The 24,345-nt window shown below is 38.7% G+C and overlaps 1 protein-coding gene across 2 annotated transcripts in view; it reads left to right on the forward strand.

Annotated features, from left to right (window-relative positions):
* The first annotated feature begins 15,820 nt into the window (after window positions 1-15,820).
* The window catches only part of si:dkeyp-23e4.3 (rho GTPase-activating protein 7), a 167,300-nt gene continuing 158,775 nt past the window's right edge, over window positions 15,821-24,345 (forward strand). For both annotated transcript variants that reach the window (XM_051937403.1, XM_051937404.1), the window contains exon 1: window positions 15,821-16,078. In XM_051937403.1, the coding sequence (XP_051793363.1) occupies window positions 15,958-16,078 (121 nt within the window). In that variant the 5' untranslated portion in view covers window positions 15,821-15,957. The remainder of the gene's footprint in view (window positions 16,079-24,345) is intronic.

Raw genomic sequence — 24,345 nt, forward strand, 5'->3', positions numbered from 1 at the left:
ACATATGAGCACATTAATGGCACATTATTCTACAAACTTAAGAAAAACTCACTAAATAAAGGTTAACAAATAACATTCAAAGTATCTTGCAGATTAACACAATGTACCTGCGATGAGGATGATAACTAATTCCTCTGGTCAAGTGGTAATATGTCCATTAAATCTAACACAGCCTGTCCATATTTGTTCTGTTTTATTGGATTTATTTGATTTCATTTACCTCCCACACTGTTTTGCATATGAGTAAAAATCAGCTAAGGAGTAATAATGTGTAACAAACCATCTAGACATTCAAATTCTTTTATTGATTAATCAAAGGACATTTTATTACACTTTGATGGTTGCCTTAACAATAGAAACATATGAAAACACAGTAAACTAGGCACGTTTTTGACAAATGGCCTATCAAGTTTTCAAAATTACGCTTATGTATGTTACTTTTGACGGAAAAAAAGTGAACTTTTTTTCCGTCAAAAGTAACATACAAAAGTAACATACATAAGCGTAATTTTGGAAACTTGTTAAAAACGTGCCTAGTTTACCATCTTTTCATGTTTCTATTGTTAAGGCAATCATCAAAGTGTAATAAAATGTCCTTTGATTAATCAATAAAAGAATTTGAATGTCTAGATGATTTGTTACACATTATTACTCCTTAGCTGATTTTTACTCATATATCTTGCCTCCTTTGCATGTACTGTAATTCTTAATATAGTCTTGTTTTATATGTACATTTGACTTTATTATGATTGTTTACTTCATTTAGATTGTTATCAGTGCACCATCCAGTGGCAGTTATTTATACTTTTGTCATGCCGCTATGTATGGCGACATCAATATGCTTTTATATTCCATTCTATTCTATTCGGAATTTTAATTTTGAGATCAAAATACAGCCAAACCCTGCTGCGTTTGCAAAATGTTATGTGCTTCACTATACATCTTGCTTGTTTACAACATCCGAACATTTTGTCCACTGCCAGGACGGTACCCAGCTGTCAAAATCAATCAAAATTTTCAATAAATCACTCACAATTTGGGAATTGAACGAGACTGGATGTCCATGTCTCTTGAATTATACGTCCTTGAGTCTTCAAATTTTCAAGAGATGTTCAGAAGTTTCTGGTGAATGGAGAGAATGTAAACAAATTCTGGCAAACAAGCCTCAGCTTTGTGCTTAAGACATCTCAGATTCACGATTTTTTCAAAAATTACAAATAAAGTGGATTTTTAAAAGATTAGAACAAGACATCTCTTAATACTTAGGATCTATTTGATCAAGGTTATTGTAAGAATAATATCTAAATGACCAAATGCCAATGCTTAGAAGGCTTTCATTTGTGGAGTTTGATGTTGGCACAGATAAAGTAATTACCTGAATTGTGGGTAGGTTGACGAAATTTGGGATAGTAAGAGATGTAAGTATCATCTACTTCTGTGCAAAGTTTCACTATCCTTTGTAGCGGTTCAAGTGAAAGATTATGCTATTGCACCCTACAAAGGTTCAGTGTAGAAAAAAAACCTTGTCACCAATATCAAACCAAATATCACAGTCATTTTATACAACAAATAAAGAGGAGGATACAGGCTTACAACAATCAACACAAAGTATTTATTATGTAATCCAGTCCGGATTTTCAGTATTCTCTTCCTTCTACAGTCCAACCCGTCCAACATAAATATTCCACTCCAGGTTTTCCTAATAATCCAACAAACGAAGAACCAAACAAGTTAGTGGGTTACGGCTGTTCATTCAGTTCCAAAGAAACAAAAATACTCCAAAGAAAAATGCTGCCATTCGGGTTGGGAACAGAGGATGAATCACAACGAAGAAAAAGGAAAGTAAACCAAACTCACAGGTCCATGCTGTCTTACGTGTGCGGCGGAGATGCTCACGCTGTAGCTGGGTGTCTTTCGGAGCGAAGTCCGACTTGCGCCGGCAATCGGTAACCGGTAACCACGGACCACTTGTCGGGATTACGTGGGGAGACCAACACCGTGAACGATCTGTCACTGACTTGCCACCATACTGCTTTGGAGGCTGGCAGATATGAGGAAGTCGATGGGCCGGCTCTCCCAGTACGTGAAAAAGGCAAACATTTTACTGGTTGGAATGCAGATGAGCTGATGGGGCGTGGAGGCCAGGTGAATGCAGACTTTCTCAATACATTCAATACAATATACTTTGGCTATCGCCACACTTTCCAAGTTGCTTTGTCTTCAATTATTGAGTTGAATTATTTAGTTTAATAAATGAAGACAACGTGGAGTGACACCCAGCTGAGCTAGTTTGCTTCTCCGGCTAAAATCGATACCAGCTGCTAATTACTAATAGGCTTCATAACATCATAGACGCAAAGGTGAGCTGATGTTAAAGATTCGTTCATCCGACTGGAATTTCTGGTGCCAACTACTGAAAACAATATTTATGATTTAGTCGAGTCATCATACAGATTCCAAGACACTAGTTATGGAACATTTTTGTTTTACCTTCGTCAGATTGAATGTTAAGTTCTATTTTCCTGTACAACAACAGGTGATGTTTTTTTTCTTGCTTAAATCCACCAAATGAAAGTACAGACACTGAGTGTTTAATTTGGGAACACTGCACTGGGTCAGGACTCCCTTTGCTGTCAGAGGCAATGTTAGAAACCTTCATCACATCATTTCTGCAGATTTGTCAGCTGCACATCCATGCTGCCAACCTTCCTTTCTTCCACATCCCAAAGGCGTTGATCCGGGTTCACATCTGCTCATGAAACCAATTTGACTTTGTGTTTGACGTCATTCTGCTGGATAGGGCTGTAACTAATTATTACTTTTACTGTCAGTTATTTTTGGATGATTTTTTCAATTAATCAATTAGGTGTTTGGTCTAGAAAATGTTGATGACTAATGTCCTGTTTTGTCGATAATCGAAAGTATATTTTACTAAATGTTCATATTTAAGAAGCCAGAATCAGGGAGTTTAAACAGTGTTTTTTATCATATCAATTAACCTATTATCAAAGTAGTTGTCAATTTAATACTTGACAACTATTCGACTAATTGTTGGAGTTTTGATGTTAGAGGCACCCATTAGAAGATGCTAAACAGTTTTGACTGTGGTAAAAGAGGGCATAAAGAAAGGCACATTGTCAGGAACAATGGCAGTTTGGTAATAAGATTGTCAAGAAAACAGTTAAACCAGCAGCAGCAGCAGTCTGGACTGTTGATAAAAGGCAGTTGTCTTCATGGATTCATGCTGCTGGTTCTGACCTACTATTTGCAGCGTCAGCAGAAATGAAGATTCAGCAGACCAGTTTTTCCCTCCTTAACTCTCCAGTGTAGGGTTGCAAAACTTCAACATTTTTTCTTATCAACTAGTAACTGGTTATTCAATAATAGGAATCGAGTACAAAGACTGATATAGCTATATTGGATGATAAAAACGTGGCTTACATTCATGTGCTTCATACACTGGTTATGGGCCTTGCAGTCCATTCTTCATAAATGTGTTTGCTCTGACTTGTAGGCATAATCATTACAAAACTCTTTGTCATGGTGCCACTTTACTTCCTATACCCCCACAATGCTCTCTGCTTGCCAACATCAACTGTACATTGTCTTAGTGACGCATTCTCTAGTCTCTACAGTATTAAACAGTGAGACACTGCACCTGGACTGCACAGTGATGTAGTGGTTAGCACTTTCGCCTTGCAGCAAGAAGATCCCTGGTTCAAATCCCGGCCTGGGATCTTTCTGCATGTGTGGGTTTACTCCGGCTTCCTCCCACAGTCCAAAAATATGCTGAGGTTAATTGATAACTCTAAATTGTTTGTGAGTGTGCTTGTTTGTCTTTTGCCCTGTGACAGACTGGTGACCTGTCCAGGGTGTTCCCTGCCTTTGCCCAAGTCAGCTGGGATAGGCTCCAGCACCCCCCACGACCCTAGTGAGGATAAAGCGGTGTATAGAGAATGGATGGATGGATGGATGGATGGACACTGCTCCTGGTGGAACAACCACGTACTACAGCTTCTTTTTTCTTTTTTAAGGTGTTTATTAAGTCCATTTCAAATATACAAAGTCAGCATCTTAAAAAACAACTTTCAACAACATTTACAATAAATACAATAACAACGAAATTAAAAAATATATACATCATAAATATTACACAGGGAAGTCAATTCATTTTTCCCCATACATTTCAAAACTCGGCTGTGTTACATATCAGGTGAATCATTCAGTACGATCCTAGGTTTTTAGTGCATGATCATTCAGATAAGTTTACACTGAAAATCAAGAGGTACTTTCCACACTTGTAATTTTTGGTTTCCCCCTTTGCATGATTTGTCCTTCAAGATATAGTCTCTGAAAATGTTCAACATACTTAGGATAACATTCCTGGCTTTCCATAGACTCTCCTGTACACAGTTTATCACTACCCACCATCTGTCCACATTTGCTGGCAGCATGTCATTTACAAACCCACATGCAATGTCATCATAGGTCAGTGGGGCCCTGTAGAGGTCCCGCAGCCAAGGGAGTACAAGCAACCAGACATCTTTTGAAAAAGGGCAAGACCAAAAGAGTTGGTGGACAGACTCATCATCTCCACAAGTTGGTCTTGGGCACTTAGGACTACGAGCGCAGTGTCTCCACTCAAGAAAGGTTCTTGTAGGTAAGCACTGATGGGCAATTTGCCCACTACAGCTGCCTGTTTGGTGATACATTTGTTTTCTCACTGGTATCAAACACCTGAACTCTTGTTGGAGCTCATTAACCATCACGGAAGTTTCTGTCATGGTGTCCATCCCACAATGTTCTGTGCTTGCCAACATCAAGTGTCCATCGTCTGAGTAATGCCTCCTATGGTCTCTAAAGTATTAAACTCTAAGAGACTTCACCTTGTGGAACAACCAGTAGTAACAACAGTAGTACAGCTAAATTGCAATAGATTTTCTGGCATGCACAGTCTTTGTTTTCTGCTCTATCAGTTCATACTGTTTCAATCTGGTTATTTATAAAAGGGAACAAACATGTGACAAGCACTGTAAAAACAAATCTCTTACATATACCATCAGGATTTAGTAGCACAGCCTTGGCTGGTGTCAAATATGTGAGCTCTTGTCTGAACTCCCTGACCTCCACAGAAATCTTTGTCATGGTGCCCGTTGCTAACTAGACCCCTATAATGTTCTCTGCTTGCCAATATGAACTGTTCATAGTCTGCATGAGGCCTCATCTGGTGGCTACGGTACTGAATATTAAGAGTCTCCATCTGGTGGTGCAACCATGTACTACAGCTAATCTTCAATATGTCTGCTTATGGCACTGTCTTTGTTTTCTGCCTTATCGGTTCATATAATTTTGATCAGTTAAATTTTAATAGAAAATAATCGATTCACGTCCTTAGTCCAATGTTAGTGAGTCTGTGCTCAATGCAACCTCACATTTCTGTTCTTGGCTGGCAGGACTCAAAATTTAAACTTTTTAATGTTTCCGTCATCAGAACTGCTGCTCACTGGATGTTTTTTTTTTTTTTTGCATCATTCTGACTAAACTCTAGACACTGTTGTGAAAATCCAGGAGATCGTCAGTTTCAGAAACACTCAACCCAACACGTCTGACACCAACCATGCCAAAGTCACTGAGATCACATTTTCTCCCCATTCTGATGCTTGATGTGAACGTTAAGTGGAGCTCCTGAACTGTATCTGCAGGATTTTACCTCCCACACTGCTGCCACATGACTGGCAGATTTGATAATTGCATAAATAAGCAGGTGTACAGGTGTTCCTAATAAAGTGTTAGGCGAAAATAAATATACAGATTATATTTTTAGTTCTGTGGTTAGTACTTGAAGAACTTATATGAAACAACATGGGACATATAAATATGTAGGAGTCTGTTGGCAGAGTTTGTCTTGAGGTTTGTTCTGATGGGTCATATAGAAGCACTCATTTTTTTACCCCAAGAAAACTGTCACCGGATCATCATTTCAGTGGACTTTCCTCCACCACTGTACTGTCTTATTATTTTTCTGCAGAACTGCACCATATGACAGAACGTTTCCTGCTAAATCAAGACTAAATGTTGTTGCTCATCCTGTTTACAGTCTTGGGAAAAGAAAAGTAGGAAATTGTTGGATTTTGTTGACATCTTTGGACATGTGATCTTCTTTGAAACAGTATCAACAGTTAAAGGTGATAAACCCACACAACTGATGGACAAAACTGACCTTTTTAGTCGAATTTAATTACAATAATAAAATGACAAAATAGGATTGAAGTTTACAGGGTTTACTGATTAGGTTCTAGTAATTAGAGCCTCCTTAGAGGGTGACAGGTGCAACCGGCCTTATTTAAATCTCTGACATCGAGGCGCTGCTCTTCATTTTGTGATTGAAGTGTGCGGTGTCATCATGCCGAGATCTAAAGAGCTCCCTGAGGCCTTCAGAACAAAAAGGTTGTGAGTTTGGCAAGAGATTTAAAAAGATCTCCACAGTATTTGACATTAATCATTCCACTGTGAGGAGAAACATCAGATTTGGCCGCTCCAGAAAATTCAGCCTGAGAGCAGATTAAGATTTGATGTAAAAAGTTGGTTAACGGTTAATGATCCCAAGCACACCAGAAAATCCACCAAGGGATGGCTCAGAAGGAAGGAATGGAGGGTTGTGGAACGTCCTAATCAAGTGTAGATGTGAATCACATTTAAATGTTGTGGGGGAATTTGAAATGGGCAAAACATGCAAGAAAACGTTTGAATATCTTGTAGCAGAAGGAATTTTACTGAAGTCAAGCATGTCAGCAGATTGAAGTGAGAGACTAGAGGATAGTTATGCAAAACAAATTATTTCCATAAAAAGGAGCAATACTACCTTCTGGTGCCAAGGGTGTATTTTCTTATTCTACAGTAGACTATTACATCTATTGATATTTTAGTTGAATTAATGATTGAGGAGCTATGTTTTTTTTAGTGGTTTTGCTCAAGTATAACGTCTTTATCTGCAAGTATCAAAGAGCCTTAAATAGTTGCTTGTTCGCATATGCCATATAACAGTTTTTTGTCACAGATGAGATTCAGTTTGCTTGTTAAGTGACTGTACTGTACAAAATCACTCCACAGATCTTATACTAAATCTCCTCAGCGACCACACCATGTACATTTCCTTTTCCTCTACAGTTGTCAGATTAGAAGCCAGCAAAGTAAATCCACGTAATGATGGTGTCAGGAAGTTTTCTGTAAAGCAAAGTGGCCAAAATTAGCTCTCAGGTGACCGGGAGGAAATGTGCTAAAACTGCTTCCACTGCTCAGTTACCGTATGTTGATGAAACTCACTGATAGCAGCTGCTCCATTATCATTAAACTGACAACGGAGTGAAGGAGGAGAATTAAATGAGGGGGAAAAGGCCCATGGGTGGTGGAGAGGCAACGGAAGACCAGGCCAGAGGACTAAATCTGCTTTATCTGATCCAACCTCAAAGCAAAAATCTAATCGACAATGAAACGTGTGGTTAAAATCATTCTAGTTTTAATCCTGAAATGTCTCCTGCATTGTCTCCTATGGTATAACAAATGCTCTATAGAAATAAAAACACACAATTTGCAGGGGGATTGATTTTTTGTCCACTCAGCTTTCAGTCCCAAGTACAGACAAAAGACACATAGTGCATACTAGTGGTACTCAACGGTCAGAAATATAACCAGTAACATCTTAAAATGTACCCTAAAACATTCTGCTAGCCTGAGTAATGATGCTAAAACAGGTTTTAGTATTGGCAGTCAGTCATCATTAACACCAATTCAGCACAGTAGATATTTGTCATGTGTTGATATTGCTGTTTTAACAGGCATACAATTTGGACTGAAAAACATCTCTGTTACATATGCTGCTAAGCTTTAGGAACAACTTCCAAGCCGTCCTGGCTTATTTTAAGCATTTGAGCTCTGGACAGAGGGCAGTAACCATCACAGAAGCCTTTGTCATGGTGCTTATTGGTAGCTAAACCCTGACAATGTGTTTTTTTTTCAAGCTGAGATCAACTAAAAAGCACTGTTCTGCTCAATCCTACCTTGTCTTCAACATATGCGCTCCGGTTGGAGGTCTTAAAGCATCACAGAAGTCTTTTTACTGGTGCCCATTGCTAGCTAAACTCCCATAATGCTCTCTGCTTGCCAACATAAACTGCAGATAGTCTGAGTGATGTCTCCTCTGGTTGCCACAGTATTAAACACCAAGAGCCTCCATCTATTGGTGAATCAGGTACTGTAGCTGATCTACAATACATCTTCTGACCAGTCGGTTAATATAGTTTTGGTTAGTTAGCTTATAAATGGCAACAAACACATGACACGAACTGCAAAATCAAATCTGTTGCATTTACCAATCAGGATGTACCAATACTACCTTCATCAGTTCTGCCTTGTTTCAAATGCATGAGCTCTTGCCAGAGACCATTAACTATCGCACTAGTCTTTGTCATAGTTATTGATGTTACGAGATGTGCCGAGGCTTCGAAGGTGTGCCGAGTAATGGACGTATCGAGGCTTGCTTCATTTAGGGGAGGAGCCCAAAATGATGATGTCCGAAGCCTCGTTGCCTGGCTGAACCACGTGACTGCTTCAGAAAGTGGTTCAGATTTTGCTGCGAGGTCTGACAGCAGAATAAACCCCTCAGGCTCCGTTCAAAATGTGGGTTTGATATAGAGTTATGGTCAGTCGAGCGTTTGGATACTAGAGTTTGGATAGTGTTTATATAGTTTGGATATGGTTTGGAGAGTTTAGAGAGAGAGAGAGATAGTTTGGAGATTTAGGAGAGTGAGGAGAGAAAGATAGGTGATAGGAAGGAGCCAACCAGGAAGTGGAAAATTTCCCCTGTGTGGGAACATTTAGATTGTTTAACTCCTAATGAGGTAAGCTAAATCTAACATTATTACAGACACATTAGGTTTGCTTATCAAGAATTGTATTTTTTACCGTTTCTTATTTTATTCAAAGGTGAGGTGTTTATTGTGTGTCAAAAAAAGGAGTCGTTTAAAACCAGAAAGTGTTGAAAACCTGTTACTTCTGAATAAAATGAATAAAATCTCCCCTTTTCTTTACATCCTTGTCTAAGTTCCACAAGCATATTCAGTACAATCTTCCTAGTTTCACAAACGCTTTCACTGTCCTCTGCCCGCATAAGGCATGCCATTTTCCTAAGGTGACAGAAAGACATTACAGTTTTTCTCGATTGCTAAGACACATTCCTAGAAAGCTGCTCTCCTTTTCCCTAAACTGTGAACACAAAACCCAGTTTTCAAGCTACATTCACAAAATCTCTGACTCTTCTAGCAAAACCAAACTTTCACCCCAAAACAGTTCAATCTGCACTCAAAACTGAACTATGCTGTCAAATCATGCCTCAAGTCAATCTAAATTAAATACTCTACTGAGCAGTCACTAAACACTACATAGAAAAAAGGAAAACACAATGCTCAGGACATGAAGCGGTAGAAATAAATGGTTATTTAGGCTAAATGCATGTTGCAAAACAAAATACCTGGACATTTGTAACACTTGTACATAGAAAAAAAGAATTTGCAAAAAAACAGAAATCCTGTGCATTTACATGTAGCACTTGTACGTAAAAATAAAGCACAACAATTTACAAATGAAGTACAAAGAAAAGAAGTGCATTACTCTGCCACAGCATCATTTCTCCATACTGGGTCAGGCCACAGGACTTCATCTACATCACAGGCCACATTTTCTCTGGCCAGGCAACAGGGGAAAAAAAACCCTGGCATGCCGTATCCATGATCCTCTTCGTAGATACACACGTGGACAAAATTGTTGGTACCCCTCAGTTAAAGAAGGAAAAACCCACAATTCTCACTGAAATCACTTGAAACTCACAAAAGTAACAATAAATAAAAATTTATTGAAAATTAAATAATCAAAATCAGCCATTACTTTTGAATTGTTGATTAACATAATTATTTAAAAAAAACAAACTAATGAAATAGGGCTGGACAAAAATGATGGTACCCATAACTTAATATTTTGTTGCACAACCTTTTGAGGCAATCACTGCAATTAAACGATTTCTGTATTTGTCAATGAGCGTTCTGCAGCTGTCAACAGGTATTTTGACCCACTCCTCATGAGCAAACAGCTCCAGTTGTCTCAGGTTTGATGGGTGTCTTCTCCAAATGGCATGTTTCAGCTCCTTCCACATATGTTCAATGGGATTCAGATCTGGGCTCATAGAAGGCCACTTTAGAATAGTCCAACGCTTTTCTCTCAGCCATTCTTGGGTGTTTTTGGCTGTGTGTTTTGGATCGTTGTCCTGTTGGAAGACCCATGACCTGCGACTGAGACCAAGCTTTCTGACACTAGGCAGCACATTTCTCTCCAGAATGCCTTGATAGTCTTCAGATTTCATCGTACCTTGCACACTTTCAAGACACCCTGTGCCAGATGCAGCAAAGCAGCCCCAAAACATTACTGAGCCTCCTCCATGTTTCACCGTAGGGACAGTGTTCTTTTCTTCGTATGCTTGGTTTTTGAGTCTATGAACATAGAGTTGATGTGCCTTACCAAAAAGCTCCAGTTTGGTCTCATCTGTCCAAAGGACATTCTCCCAGAAGCTTTGTGGCTTGTCAACATGCATTTTTGCAAATTCCAGTCTGGCTTTTTTATGAGTTTTTTTCAGCAGTGGTGTCCTCCTTGGTCGTCTCCCATGAAGTCCACTTTGGCTCAAACAACGACGAATGGTGCGATCTGACACTGATGTACCTTGGCCTTGGAGTTCACCTTTAATTTCTTTGGAGGTTGCTCTGGGCTCTTTGGATACAATTCGAACGATCCGTCTCTTCAGTTTGTCATCAATTTTCCTCTTGCGGCCACGTCACGTGATGTTTTACCCTTTTATTGCTTTCATAAATCAATCATGGTCAATAAAATTGAGCTTTTTAACAAAAAAATTTATTGGAAAACACTCTTTATTGTCAAAGTGAAAACAGATTTCTATAAAGTAATATTAATGAAAGAAAATTATATAAATGAAAATAATTGTTTGCATAATTATTCACCCCCTTCAAGTCAGTATTTAGTAGATGCACCTTTGGCTGCAATCACAGCAGTGAGTCTGTGTGGATAGGTCTCAATCAGTCTTGCACATCTGTCCACTGCAATTCTGCTCCATTCTTCTTTGCAAAACTGCTCAAGCTCTGTCAGGTTGTGCGGGTATCGGCCGTGAACAGCCCTTTTCAAGTCGAGCCACAAATTCTCTATAGGATTGAGGTCTGGGCTTTGACTCGGCCACTCCAGAACATTTACCTGGTTCTTTTTAACCATTCCTGAGTAGCTTTTGCAGTATGTTTTGGATCATTGTCTTGCTGGAAAATAAATCTTCTCCCAAGACGTAGTTCTCTTGCAGACTGAAAAAGATTATCCTCCAGGATTTCAGTGTATTTTGCAGCATTCATTCTGCCCTCTATCTTTACAAGCCTTCCAGGTCCAGTTGCTGAGAAACATCCCCACAGCATGATGCTGCCACCACCATGCTTCACAGTGGGGATGGTGTGTTTTTGGTGATGTGCAGTGTTTGGTTTCCGCCAAACATGACGTCTTGTCTGATGGCCAAAAAGCTCAATTTTGGTCTCATCAGACCAAAGAATCTTCTTCCACTTGACCATGGAGTCTTCCACGTGCTTTTTGGCAAACTCTAGTCCAGATCTAATATGACTTTTCTTCAACAGTGGCTTTCTCATTGCCACTCTCCCATAAAGCTTTGACCAGTGAAGAACCCGGGCAGCACTTGCTACATGCACAGTCTCTCCCATCTCAGCAGCTGAAGCTTGTAACTCCTTCAGAGTAGTTGTAGGGTCTTGGTGGCTTCTCTCACTAGTCTCCTACTTGTAGGTCACTCAGTTTACGAGGGCGGCCTGATCTAGGCAGATTCACACAAGTGCCATATTCATTCCATTTCTTGATAATTGATTTCACTGAACTCCGGGGGATGTTCAGTGCCTTGGAAATTTTTTCATAACCATCCCCTGAATTGTACTTCTCAATAACCCTTTCCCTGAGTTGCTTAGAGTGTTCTTCTGTCTTCATGGTGTAATGGTAACCAGGAATACTGATCAGCCACTCTCTGGACCCTTCAGACAGGTGTTTTACAACTCAATCACTTGAAACACACCCACACCACTCAGGTGATCTTCATTTCACTAATTCTGAGACTATTGGCAACAATTTGATGGACCTCTATTGAATTAGACCATTAAATTAAAAAGGGGGTGAATAATTATGCAAACAATTATTTTTATTTATATAATTTTCTTTCATTACAGTTTTTCTCAATTGCTAAAACACTAAACTCTATTGTCTGAACCAAGTTCTCAGTTGCCTGAACCCACTTATTGAATCAGTCACTCTTTTGGCAAAACCATAAGCCCTTTTCACCTGTTTAGACACATCTTGTCAACACATTGTCATTGTGATGCACCTGTGTGGCAAAATGGTGAGCACTGGTGAGCAAAAGTCAAACACAGTTAAAGCTCAGGCATCACCGGTTGAACACAACAACTCAAAATTGATCACACTTGTGGCTAATGATGTGAGGGTACATATAAGCCAAAGCACTGGTTTGTGAGGCACTGCAATGGATAGAAATCTAAGAAGAGGAACATGCATACGGCATGTCAGAGGTTTTGTGAATGTAGCTTGAAAACTGAGTTTTGTGTTCACAGTTTAGGGAAAAGGAGAGCAGCTTTCCAGAAATGTGTCTTAGCAATCGAGAAAAACTGTAACATTACTTTATAGAAATCTGTTTTCACTTTGACATTAAAGAGTTTTTTCCAAAAAATTATTTTTTTAAAAAAGCTAAATTTTATTGACCATGATAGATTTATGAAAGCAATAGAAGGGTAAAACATCAAAGGGGATGAATACTTATCATAGGCACTGTACCCTCACATCATTAGCCACAAGTGTGATCAATTTTGAGTTGTTGTGTTCAACTGGTGACGCCTGAGCTTTAACTGTGTTTGACTTTTGCCACCTGTGCTCACTATTTTGCAACACAGGTGCATCACAATGACAATGTGTTGACAAGATGTGTCTAAACAGGTGGAAAGGGCTTATGGTTTAGCCAAAAGAGTGACTGATTCAATAAGTGGGTTCAGGCAACTGAGAATTTGGTTCAGACAACAGAGTTTAGTGTTTTAGCAATTAAGAAAAACTGTATTACACAACCTGCTACATTATATGATACTACCATTTTGGGGAAATTTACACACAGAATACATGAAAATATATTTTATTATACACATATGTGATCATTTATCTATGGAATTTATTTGGTCATACATTTTTTTGTTTTTCATAGTCATTCCCAGCAGCCATAATGAACAATGATTGAATGCATCCGGCATGTGGTTCAGATACAGGTGCCTGTGATTATACACTTGACCAGTAGTTGGTTTCGTGTGCTCATGAAGCTTCAAGAAATGAACCCTTTCTCAAACCAATTGGCTCAAGTGGTTGAATGCGTCATGAGGCTTCATGTCACCATCACTAGTCATGGTGCTCTCTGGTCGAACGTCATTCAACATTGCAGAAGTCTTTGTCATGGTGTCCGTTGCTAGCTAAACTCCCACAAAACTCTCTGCTTGCCAACATGAACTACCTGTAGTCTTCCAGATCACCTCCTTTTGTCTCCAAAGTTCCACCTGGTGGAACAATGAGGTACTTCAGATAATCTACAACAGGTTTTCTGACATGCAGGTATAGAATTCAGGTTTTCTTTGTCTTTTGGAACTTGTGAAGCCACAGCACATCCTACCATCTAACACATTTCAGATACTGTCCTACCAGAACTTTACAATGAGATTCTTCACCATCTAGGTTCATGAACATTAAGGAACAACTTGGAAACAGAAATACGTTTTTTCTTAATGCACTGCAGACCTTCTCAGATGTCAGTATCTACAACCTTCTGATCAAATAATAGATACTGACAAATTTTCAACACTGGTGCTGAAAATCACTTTTTCATCTGTACTTTCACACTGCTGAGGTTCAGTCTATCGGTCTGAACCTCTTCGATAAAGGACAGACTGCAGAGTTGTCACCATCTGAGATTATATCCTTCCATTCACCCTCTTCCTCATTCCTTATCTTCCATCTCCTCCTGCTCTTTCCCAGCAGTCCTGACCTGAACAGTTTATTTAATCTCGTTCCCAAGAGAGGAAGTGTATTTAAGAAGATTTTACCATTAATGATGACGATGATGATTAAGATGAGGCATGTGTGCTTATGTCAGGCTGCTTCAGTACATTTGAGATTTCCCACCTCTGTTTCAGGTTTCTCTTCATGTATAACACTTCTGCTTTTAGTTTTGTATCCTTCTCTACTCTCCCAAAGACTTTTCCTCGTTCACCCAGGAAAGATTTACTGAGTTTCTCCACATTTCTAGCCTCCTTACTTACTTTTAGACCCAAATGTACTCAGCCAGATCTGTTCATCTAGTCTTCAGAGACACATCTCCTGTTGGGTTTCAAAAGTTATAGAATATGTCTAGCCAACACTTTGGTTCATCATGGTCATGTTCTGATAGATTTAGTTACTTCATGGATTAAGCTTCTTGTATAGATAGCATGTAAAGAGCTAATAAAAGGGGCTTTTTGTGATTATTTATGCTACCCAACAGTTTGTATAGCTGAAAAAAATAGTTTGCTGACAGGAAATTGATCCTCAACCGTATCCTACCTACATCCTCAACCTTCAGAAAGCACCATAAACCTCCTATGTTGCTACATTTTTACATGAGGACGGCATGGAAGCAGCTTCTAAGTTTGCACATGTAAAAACAACATAAACCCTAATTTCAACACCAGTTTTTGTGGTCCTATGATTATTTTTGCAAGTGAAAATAGCAGAATAATGGAGCCGTGACTTGCCATACTTGCCACACATCAAACTCTACTGTTGTTGTTGGTAAAATATCGAAAAAAAGACTGTATTTTTAATAGGAAACATGGATACAGCCGTACACTTACAGGAACTTAGATACAAAACTTAGTGCGCCTTTTCCCATTTTCAAAGATTAACAATTGAAAATCTGGCCTCTGCTGGAGCTGACTGTTGATTTAGGGAACACTTGATTTGATGCAGCGGAGTTTTCAAGTGTTTTAAACGTCAATATTGCAGTCAGTCATATTTATTTAGGTGCCAGAACGCAAATCAATATTCGATTATTGTCATGTTCAAGAGTGTCGTAGAGGTTTTTTGTCTGTGTGGAGGCCTCGTAATCAATTCTGCCGTATGTGTGTGGCTGTGCAGTGTCTCACTGTGTGCATGAAACTATTTGAGTTTGTGTTTATAATGCGAGTGTGTCTGTTTCCATTAGTGTGCGTCTGTGTGTTTGTGTCCGCTGCAGGTTAGATGTCATTTCCTCTCTTCAGCCGGCCAAATCCTTAAACATCCCACACAAACACACAAAGATAAATACTCTCGCTCTGCTTCACACTCCTGACAACACGCACACACATGGATGCTCACATTCTAGAACAGTTTACTCGTCCGCATAAACACACATTTTCTTTGTTGGTTGTTGCTCAAACACACGTTTGTATTTGTGTTATTGCAGTGCCATAATGCATCTCCAAAACGGTTCTTTCCCAAGGTTCAAAACTCAAGCCAGTCCTCGCAAAGATAGATTCACTCGGAGCGTTCTGAGCTGCAGGGAAGGAAAGCACAGGGGTGTTTCACAAATTGCATGCAGACTTTTTGCATCAAGTGTCAGCCCCCCTGCCTCTTCTTCTTCTTCCTCCTCCTCTTCGCTCACTTTGCTGAACTCTGAAGTCAAGCTCACCCTCTGTACAAGCAGTGACGGAGCAAACGTCACCCACATGGCTTAGAAAGTGTCCAGAAGTGCAGGGTTTTCATCTAAGAGGGAATATGTAACTGTTGAACGAGTGGAATATGGCTCAGAGCCCGGCGGTGAAAGCTCCTCTGCGGAGATCCTTCAGCGAGCACGTTAAAGACTCCACCAACAAGGCTTGGGATGTCTTCTGGAGGAGTGTGAGGGAGCGGCGGCTGTGGGGTGAGTCAGGATACGACACATTATTCAGATGAAAATGGAAGTTTGTACGAGGATGCAGCAAAGTGTCAGTCTCTGCAACTCAGCAACATGTTGACATTAAGGATGGGAGACACGGTTGAAGCACTCGATATAAACTTTATTTCTGCATCATCATGAAACTTGGATGAGGAGCAGTGTAAACTTAAAATACTATGATGAATTAAATAGTGGAGCTGAATTTGGTGAAGCTTTGTGATTCTTTCTGATGTTATGTTGACATTGAAAGGTGAGATGGTGCTAAACTCTTAAATCAGGTCTTTAAAAGGTGTCATCTTCATATAATTTTTAGGAATTTCATGCAACAAAGGAGTGCAGAGGATTGTGAAACTTAGTTTGCATTTGATTTAGAGACAAATTTTGTGACAAATATTGCCCTAAGTTTCACTGTCAACTGTTTTTAACCTGCTGCATTGATGTGCTTTGTATCTCATCTCTGCAAGGTTAATTTTCTGGGTTATTCACATGTTCTTAAGTTATATTTACACAAAAACTACCAAGGCAAATTTTGATAAAAATTACTAACAATAATGATTGATCATTAATAAATTATGGCCGTTAATAATTTAACTGATTCAAATATACAACGTTCTCAGAAGTAGGCTTACACTAAGTAAGTATGCACATTCGTCTTTCTTTTTTTTTGGCACATTTATTCATTATGCGATAAACTGCCTGGCAGAAAGGTGGGGAAGTGTTAAAGGCTCCTTGCCATGATGTGAGCACCTGCTTGGCATTTTCACACTTCTAGTACTGCTTTAGTATTCACTTTCTTTGCTCTTGATTTAATTTCCCTGTAAAATCCCTGCAAAAAAAAAAAAAGAAGTAAAAATCCATAAAAATCTAAACAAAATTGGAAGAAATAGCTTAATAACATCTCCAAAACACGAATAATAAGGGATTTGGAATAATTATGAAATATGGTTTGGCTAAATTAGATCTAAAACATGAAGCAAATATTGAAACAAATGTAAACCTACTTTTGGCCCATAAAGCAGAAGATGCTATGAAGGATGTGCATGTCATAAAATATATTGTAGATCAGCTGTAGTACCTGGTTGTTCCACCAGGTGGAGCTTCTTACTATTTATTACTGTAGCAACCAAAAGGTGGCATCACTTGGGCTATGGGGAGTTACATATCAGCAAGCAGAGAGAAATTGTGGGAGTTTAAATGTCAGAGGGTCATCATGACAAAGACTTTTGTGACAGATAATGCTAATATGTGGAAAACGAGACAGGACGTGTAGCTAAAACTTAACGGAATATGTAGCCTAGCTGTATAAGTGGAATGTTTCAGGTCAAAAAAAACAGCTATATGGAGAATTTGCCCTCAATTTGTGAAATCGATTGTTTTTTGAGTGATAATGCCACTAATTGTTCGTTGAGAAAATTGCTTAAAATTTGCATCCTGAATAAAAATTGTGGTTGAAGTTTGGTTCGGTTCTGGATTGATACCTTTAAAATTTGCAGGTTCTGGCACTGGTGAAGGACTGTGTGGTCTTCGAGTTACTTTAAAACTGTATTTCACACTGTGATGGTTTAGCTTTGCAGCTGATAAATGGTGTATGTTTGGTGATTTCATTAAAGGTAATATGTCTTTCACATCCACCAGTGGTTTTGTGGTTCAAAGGGTTGAAGTTAATAGAGTAAAGAGAGAAAATCATGTGTAACTCTATACATATAAAGCAGTGAGACCTCCTCAGAACTGAGCAGCTATCTGAGAGTAAAAATACAGTTTCAGAGTTTAGTGTCCTCATCTTGTTGACACCCGGTTTATCAGTATGACTCTCAAGCACGGTTTAGTAGTTTTTGGACACACTGAACTTACATGTTTTCATTTTGCAGGACAATCAGTTCAATGTTGACCTTAATTACCTTACACTTCACTCTTAAAAGCTGCTAATAAGTCACGTTCACCACATGTCCATCATACATTTCCAAAACATCTCCACAAAACCACTAATACTTGAGGTCTGCTGTTGCTGATTGTGGTTTCACGTCTCACTGAGCTTCCCTCATGTTGCTGTGCTCCATGAGGGTGACTCATGTATCGATACTTGGAGAACTGAAAGGAATATTCGGTTTTTCAGAGTTCCAGGAATTCCAGCGTGTCGTCCGCACTCCGTCTGAAAGGTTTCATGTTGCTGAATCTCCTCAGCGGGAGTCTGACAGTGTTTGATCACCATTAAATCAGAGCAGCTCTTAATAGATCAGTGAGAACACACACAGCTGCTGGGAGTGGAATTACATGCGGTTAGACTGAAGCTGTTTTGTTTTGCTGGAGGTTGGTTCGCGGTGTGACTGGAAGGTTAATTCACTGAACAGGCTGAGAAAATGTCAAGGTGACCCGAAACACGACTCTTCACCTCAAGTCTCCGGTGGAAACTGTGTGAATGTAAAGCAGAACGTGTGAAGGACCTAAAAATAGCAGCCTGTAGAGAGATAAACTGAAAAAATTAAAGCTGAATCATGTTTTCTGCTGCACAGGTTATGAAACAACAGATCTGTGATTATTTGGAGAAAGACCACTTCACTGAAACAAACACAAAACATGACATTTGTAGTCATTTTGTTGGCCAAGTAACACAATTTTGTGTCTCCTAGGTGTTCTGTGGCTCTGTCTGGTCATTTGGAAGCTTTACAGTTGTCCGAGATCTGATTGTGACCATTTTTTATTGCTTGGACTCTTTTTGTGGTCATTTTACATCTCCATTTGGTCATTTTCTGCATTCTTTTGGCCGTTTTGCATTTCTTTCTGGGGTAAGAGATGCAAAATGTGGTGTAACTTTATGTTCTACACAGCATTGTGTATTTAAGTGCCAAGCCGAGAAGCTAGTTACTCTATCAAGGAACGTGGCGGGGATACGTGACGATCGGTGTATGTTCGTCTGTTTGTCTTTCTGTGTGTAACATTACTCAATAATGGACTAACGGATTTGGATGAAATTTTCAGGGAACACCACTGTATATCATTGCAGTCTTGAGTTTCCAATGACTCCTATAAATCTGTATTTTAACATATGAATCCTTGTCACGGGCTGCACAGTGTAATAGTGGTTAGCACTTTCGCCTTGCATCAAGAAGATCCCTGGGTGAAATCCCGGGGTGGGCCTGGGATCTTTCTGCATGGAGTTTACATGTTCTCCCTGTGCATGCGTGGGTTTTCTCCGGGTACTCCGGCTTCCTCCCACAGTCCAAAAACATGCTGAGGTTAATTGATTACTCTAAATTGTCCGTAGGTGTGAATGTGAGTGTGATTGTGTGTCTGTATATGTAGCCCTGAGACAGACTGGTGACCTGTCCAGGGTGTCCCCTGCCTTCACCCGAGTCAGCTGGGATAGACTCCAGCACCCCCCATGACCCTAGTGAGGATAAAGCGGTGTATAGAGAATGGATGGATGGATGCAATATAGTGGCATGGCATCACTGTAACCATGACAACAAGTGAACACTACATCAGCTGCCTGCTGGTGATCACATGATTGCGATCCTACTACAAATGCTGTGGACTTCTCGAGACTTATCCATCAGAAATCATACAAGTAATGAGCGCCTTGGTAGAGTACTGAACTCTCTGACTGCTTTTCTAGTTTTGGCTGTTTTGAATCTCTTTCTGGGGGATAAGATGCAAACCGTTGGAGGTAAGGGTGTACTTTTATATTTTACATTTTACGTTTTGTATTTAATTGCCAAGCCAAGCAGCTTGTTAGCTAATGTTGCTACACTGTTGAAAGAATCTGTAGTCTCACAGAATTTTTCATTTTCATTTTATAATTTTAGCCAGATTTTTTAAATACAAGAAAATGTGAATGAAATTATAAAAACTGACTGTAAATTGACTTGTGTAATCTGAAACAGCATTAAACAGCAAACAAAATTACACAACATAACATCATTTTCCTTTTATTGAAAGAAAATTGAACTTTTTGACATAAAATGGCATTATAACAACTGTAATTTTACAAATATTAAAATTTTTAAAAATCTTTAGATTGTGACACATTAACAATGTCTACACTGGATTTCTGATTCTTTAAATTTTATCTTCATTGAAAAAAAACCTTTTCTTTCAAAAATAAGGACATTTCTAAGTCACCCTATACATTTGAACAGTAGTGTATGCACTTACCAAGGGTCTATAACTCTGAAAATATGGATTGTATGAAGGTAAAACTTTGCATGGCTACATTAAATATACTAAAGTTACTGCAGATAAATGATCAAATTTTGCTGGGTGTCAGGATGGGAAGCTCTGATTAATTACCTCCGCCAGGAGGTTATGTAATCACCGGAGTTTGTTTGTCTGTCTGTCCGTCTGTGAGTGTGTGTGTGTGTGTGTGTGTGTGTGTGTGTGTGTGTGTGTGTGTGTGTGTGTGTGTGTGTGTGTGTCTGTCTGTCTGTCTGTTTGTCTGTTAACAGCATAACTCAAAAAGTCATGGACAGATTTTCACCAAATTTTTACAGGATGTCCGGAAGAGCACGAGTATCGGTCTGCTCGGCGGCCATTTCTCAATTGTCCTTCGACCTTCAAAAAATTCCTGGATCCAGACGGTGATTCGGATCACCTCCAAAATCTAATCGATTCTTACTCGTGCTCTTCCGGACATCCTGTAAAAATTTGGTGAAAATCTGTCCATGACTTTTTGAGTTATGCTGTTAACAGACAAACAGACAGACACACACACACAGACACACAGAAGGACAGACAGACAAACGGGATGGCGGAGGTATGCGCTCTCCGAGTGCTTTTCTAGTTTTTCATGGAATGACAAGGGAGTATAATCCAGGCTTTAGACATGCCCACGCTGTGTTTTTGGAATAAGCTGCTGTCCTTTATTCCCTTCTGATTGGCATATCCAAGCTGCTGCACCTTAACTACTGTCTGACAGATAGTCAGCATGTTTTACTCTTTTATGTAATCCTCAGTTTAACCAAATCCAAACGGACTGACTCACGGCGCAGATTACAATATGTTTCATTTGGTACGTTTCCTGTAAGCATGGCCGTCGTGACTCAAGGTGTTTGAAATTATTCACGGAGAGAATGACACTTATTTGTAAAAAGATTGAAGCTAATGAAGATGATTTGTGCAGAACTTCAGATCTATAGAAGTCTGCATGGCTGATGAAGTCACACAAACGCACAAGGATTAAAAAACAAACAAACATATAACTTAACCTCATATATCACGGGAGAAGCGGCAAACTTAAACTGTATGTAAAGATTGACGTGTGGCTGATCTGCAGGCTGCAGGTTTTTTGGCTCAGAAGCTTTTAGTCACGATGCTGCAATATTCAAAACAGCTACCTGCAGGGCTTTAAATGAAGTACATAAACTGACAGGCTGGAAGTTGAATAATCCCCCAGCACTGTGTTAACGTCCAGACTCTCACTTCTTAAAGTTCGAGGAGAAAAACCACAGATTCTCTCCCGGCCTGTTGGTGAGAATGTTTTCATTCTGACAGCTGCTTCTGCTTTTTCACTGATACCTGGTTCCAGCTGTGTTCACCTACATCAGCATGTGTGTGTTTGGCTTAAACCAGCACATGACGTCATAGCTGTCGGGCTCACCGATTGGCCGAGGTCGATTATGTAACGCAGACATACGACGTTTACTCACAGCCGAGAGAAAAGCAGCTGAAGGGAGTTGTTTTTAAAGAGTCACATCAGGGGTTTTACTTTAAACTCCTTCCAGGAGGTCGATGGTTTTCATGCACAGCTTTTGGAAATGTACGAAAATCAACTGGAGATGCAGTAAAAGCTGTGTGATCGGCTAAAGCACCTGTCAGATCCAGCAAAAACAACCCGACGTACATGTAGTTTGATTAAAAGTTTATTAAACATGACCTACCAGCAATAATATTTAAAGTTTAATACTCAAAATGTGTCCTTACAGACTGCAATGAATCATACAACACTATAAATACTACATTTACTTGATATTTGATATATCACGAAAAGTCAAAATTTGTCTTGTTTACTGATAAAAAAAACAATGCATATTTATTAAAAGCTCGTTTTAATGATCTCACAGCAAAATAGTTTGTTGTTGCTTCAATTTTTAGTAATCAGCAACAGAGAAGTTCATTTGTTTGAATTAAACAGACTTGCTGATTGATTGGAAATAAAATTCTGCAGAAAAATCTTTTTTTATTGCATTTCCAAGCTTTTTTAGAGTTACAACGACTAGATTTACCAGGTTTTGTTTTTGGTACGCCATAATTCGTTAGAGAGGAATGTTTACACTGGGAAAACTAAAAAGGTGTGTTGTACAGAAGATTTTTTTTCTTAAATTATAAATAACATCTGGTAATTCTTGTAAACTCTGCAAGAAAAAAGTACAATTTTTAGTTTTTCAAAAATGTTCAAATGCGTATTTACAGTTATAATGAGCTGATCTATCAGTGTCTGTTATTCATTTACGATTGATATTTGCACCTGGAAACATCTAAATTTGACTTGTTTAGAAATAAACATGATGCAGATGATTTATTAAAAGTAAATCTAAAAGTAACCAAACACAATGTTTTTTGTTGTTGCAACTTTTTACTTCACATGTTTTTAGTAATCAGTAACAGACTGTTTCATTTGTTTCAATGAAACAGACTTGCTAATGGATTGGAAATAAAACAGCAAGTTTTTAAATTCTGCAGTAAAATCACATTTTTGCTTTTCCAAACTTTTTCAAATATGCATTTAGTTATATTGGCTAGATTTCCCATCTTTTTTTTCTTATGTCTTTGTTACAGGTAAATATTTACACTGGGAAAACTGAAAATGTGTCTTGTGCAAATGCTTTTCAATTAGAAAATAGATAAGTTTTAGTAATTATAGTAAACTCTGAAATAAAATCAAATTCATCAAAAACTAAAAATTGATTTTATTGCAGGATTTAAAGTTAGAATGAGTAGATTTATCAGTCTCTTTATTCATCATTTAAGGTAAATATGTGCACTGGGAAAAATCTACATTTTACTTGTTTAGAGATAAACACAATGTAGGAGATTTGTTTTAAAAAAATAAGATTAACTAAAAGCAATGTTGTTTGTTGTTCAAATTTTTTGTTTTATAAAAAAAATAGAAATTACAGAGAGGTTCACTGTTTGAGTGAAACTGATTTGCTAATAAATTAGAAGTAAAGAATTATGTCAAGTTAGTATTTTTTTTTCTAAAATCTGTAGTAAAATTTAAATATGTGTTAAAAAGATATATTGACCAGAGTAATCAGTCTCTTTAAGTTCGTTATAATCGATTTAAAGAAATATTCAAATTGAGAAATACAAGATTTGTCTTTTTCAGGAATAAACTTTAAGTAAATAGGTTCTAATAATATGTTTATTCATTTGAAACTGACTAATCTACTAAATTTAATCTTAAACTGCAACAAGATAAGATTCAACTAATCATTTTAAGTTAAGTTTCATTTATTAGTCTTTTCAGGTGGATATTTAAGTCAGGAAAACTCCACCTTCAAAACAGCCAAACAGCAGGATTGTTTGTTGTTGACATAAAACATCTTCTGTCTTGTGATCAAAACCAAAGTGTTTCTGTAAATTCTGTCAGAACAGAAATGACCCAGTTGGATCTGTTGAAGCTGTTTGCTGCACATCGTTGTTGTTTTCCTCTTTCTCACAGTCGAACTGTTGGTGAACTCAACCGGATTTGTTGCTCCCTGGAGGCGTTTGGTTTGAACACGACTCCTGAGAGTCGCCGCTCCAGTCCTCAGTTCTGTCTCTCGCTTTGTCCTCCAACATTTGTTTCATCGCTCATTGTCTCTAAAGCTTCTCCGTCTCAGGAGTGTCTCGGCCGTCCTAATATTTACACCTCCCTGAAAAAGTTGTCATAACTCACGGCCCAAATATGGCCTTCCATTCAAAGCTAGCGGGCGGCATTCGTCCAAACACAAGTGCCAGACGCATTCTGTAAACTCTGTCGCAACTTTTTCCTCAGCGATATGACAGTGTGACGGTGTCCAGAAATTCACCGCCAGATGCCACAAGTTGGAATTCATCCAGAGATTAGGCCGGACAGCACTCCAACACCTTCAGTTTAATTCAGTTTTATCCATATAATCCGGAACACAAGTGAACTCGGGTCACTTCAGGTACTAAAGTCGAGACCTTACACTTATATACTGCAGAGAGAAACCCAACAAATGCAACAACTAAAAGTGTTCTGAATGTTCTGATTTTAATGTTTGTCTTGTTTTTGGTTTGTTTCAAGACTTTCA

This window comes from Acanthochromis polyacanthus, chromosome 17, assembly GCF_021347895.1.
Source record: "Acanthochromis polyacanthus isolate Apoly-LR-REF ecotype Palm Island chromosome 17, KAUST_Apoly_ChrSc, whole genome shotgun sequence".
NCBI lineage: Eukaryota > Metazoa > Chordata > Actinopteri > Pomacentridae > Acanthochromis > Acanthochromis polyacanthus.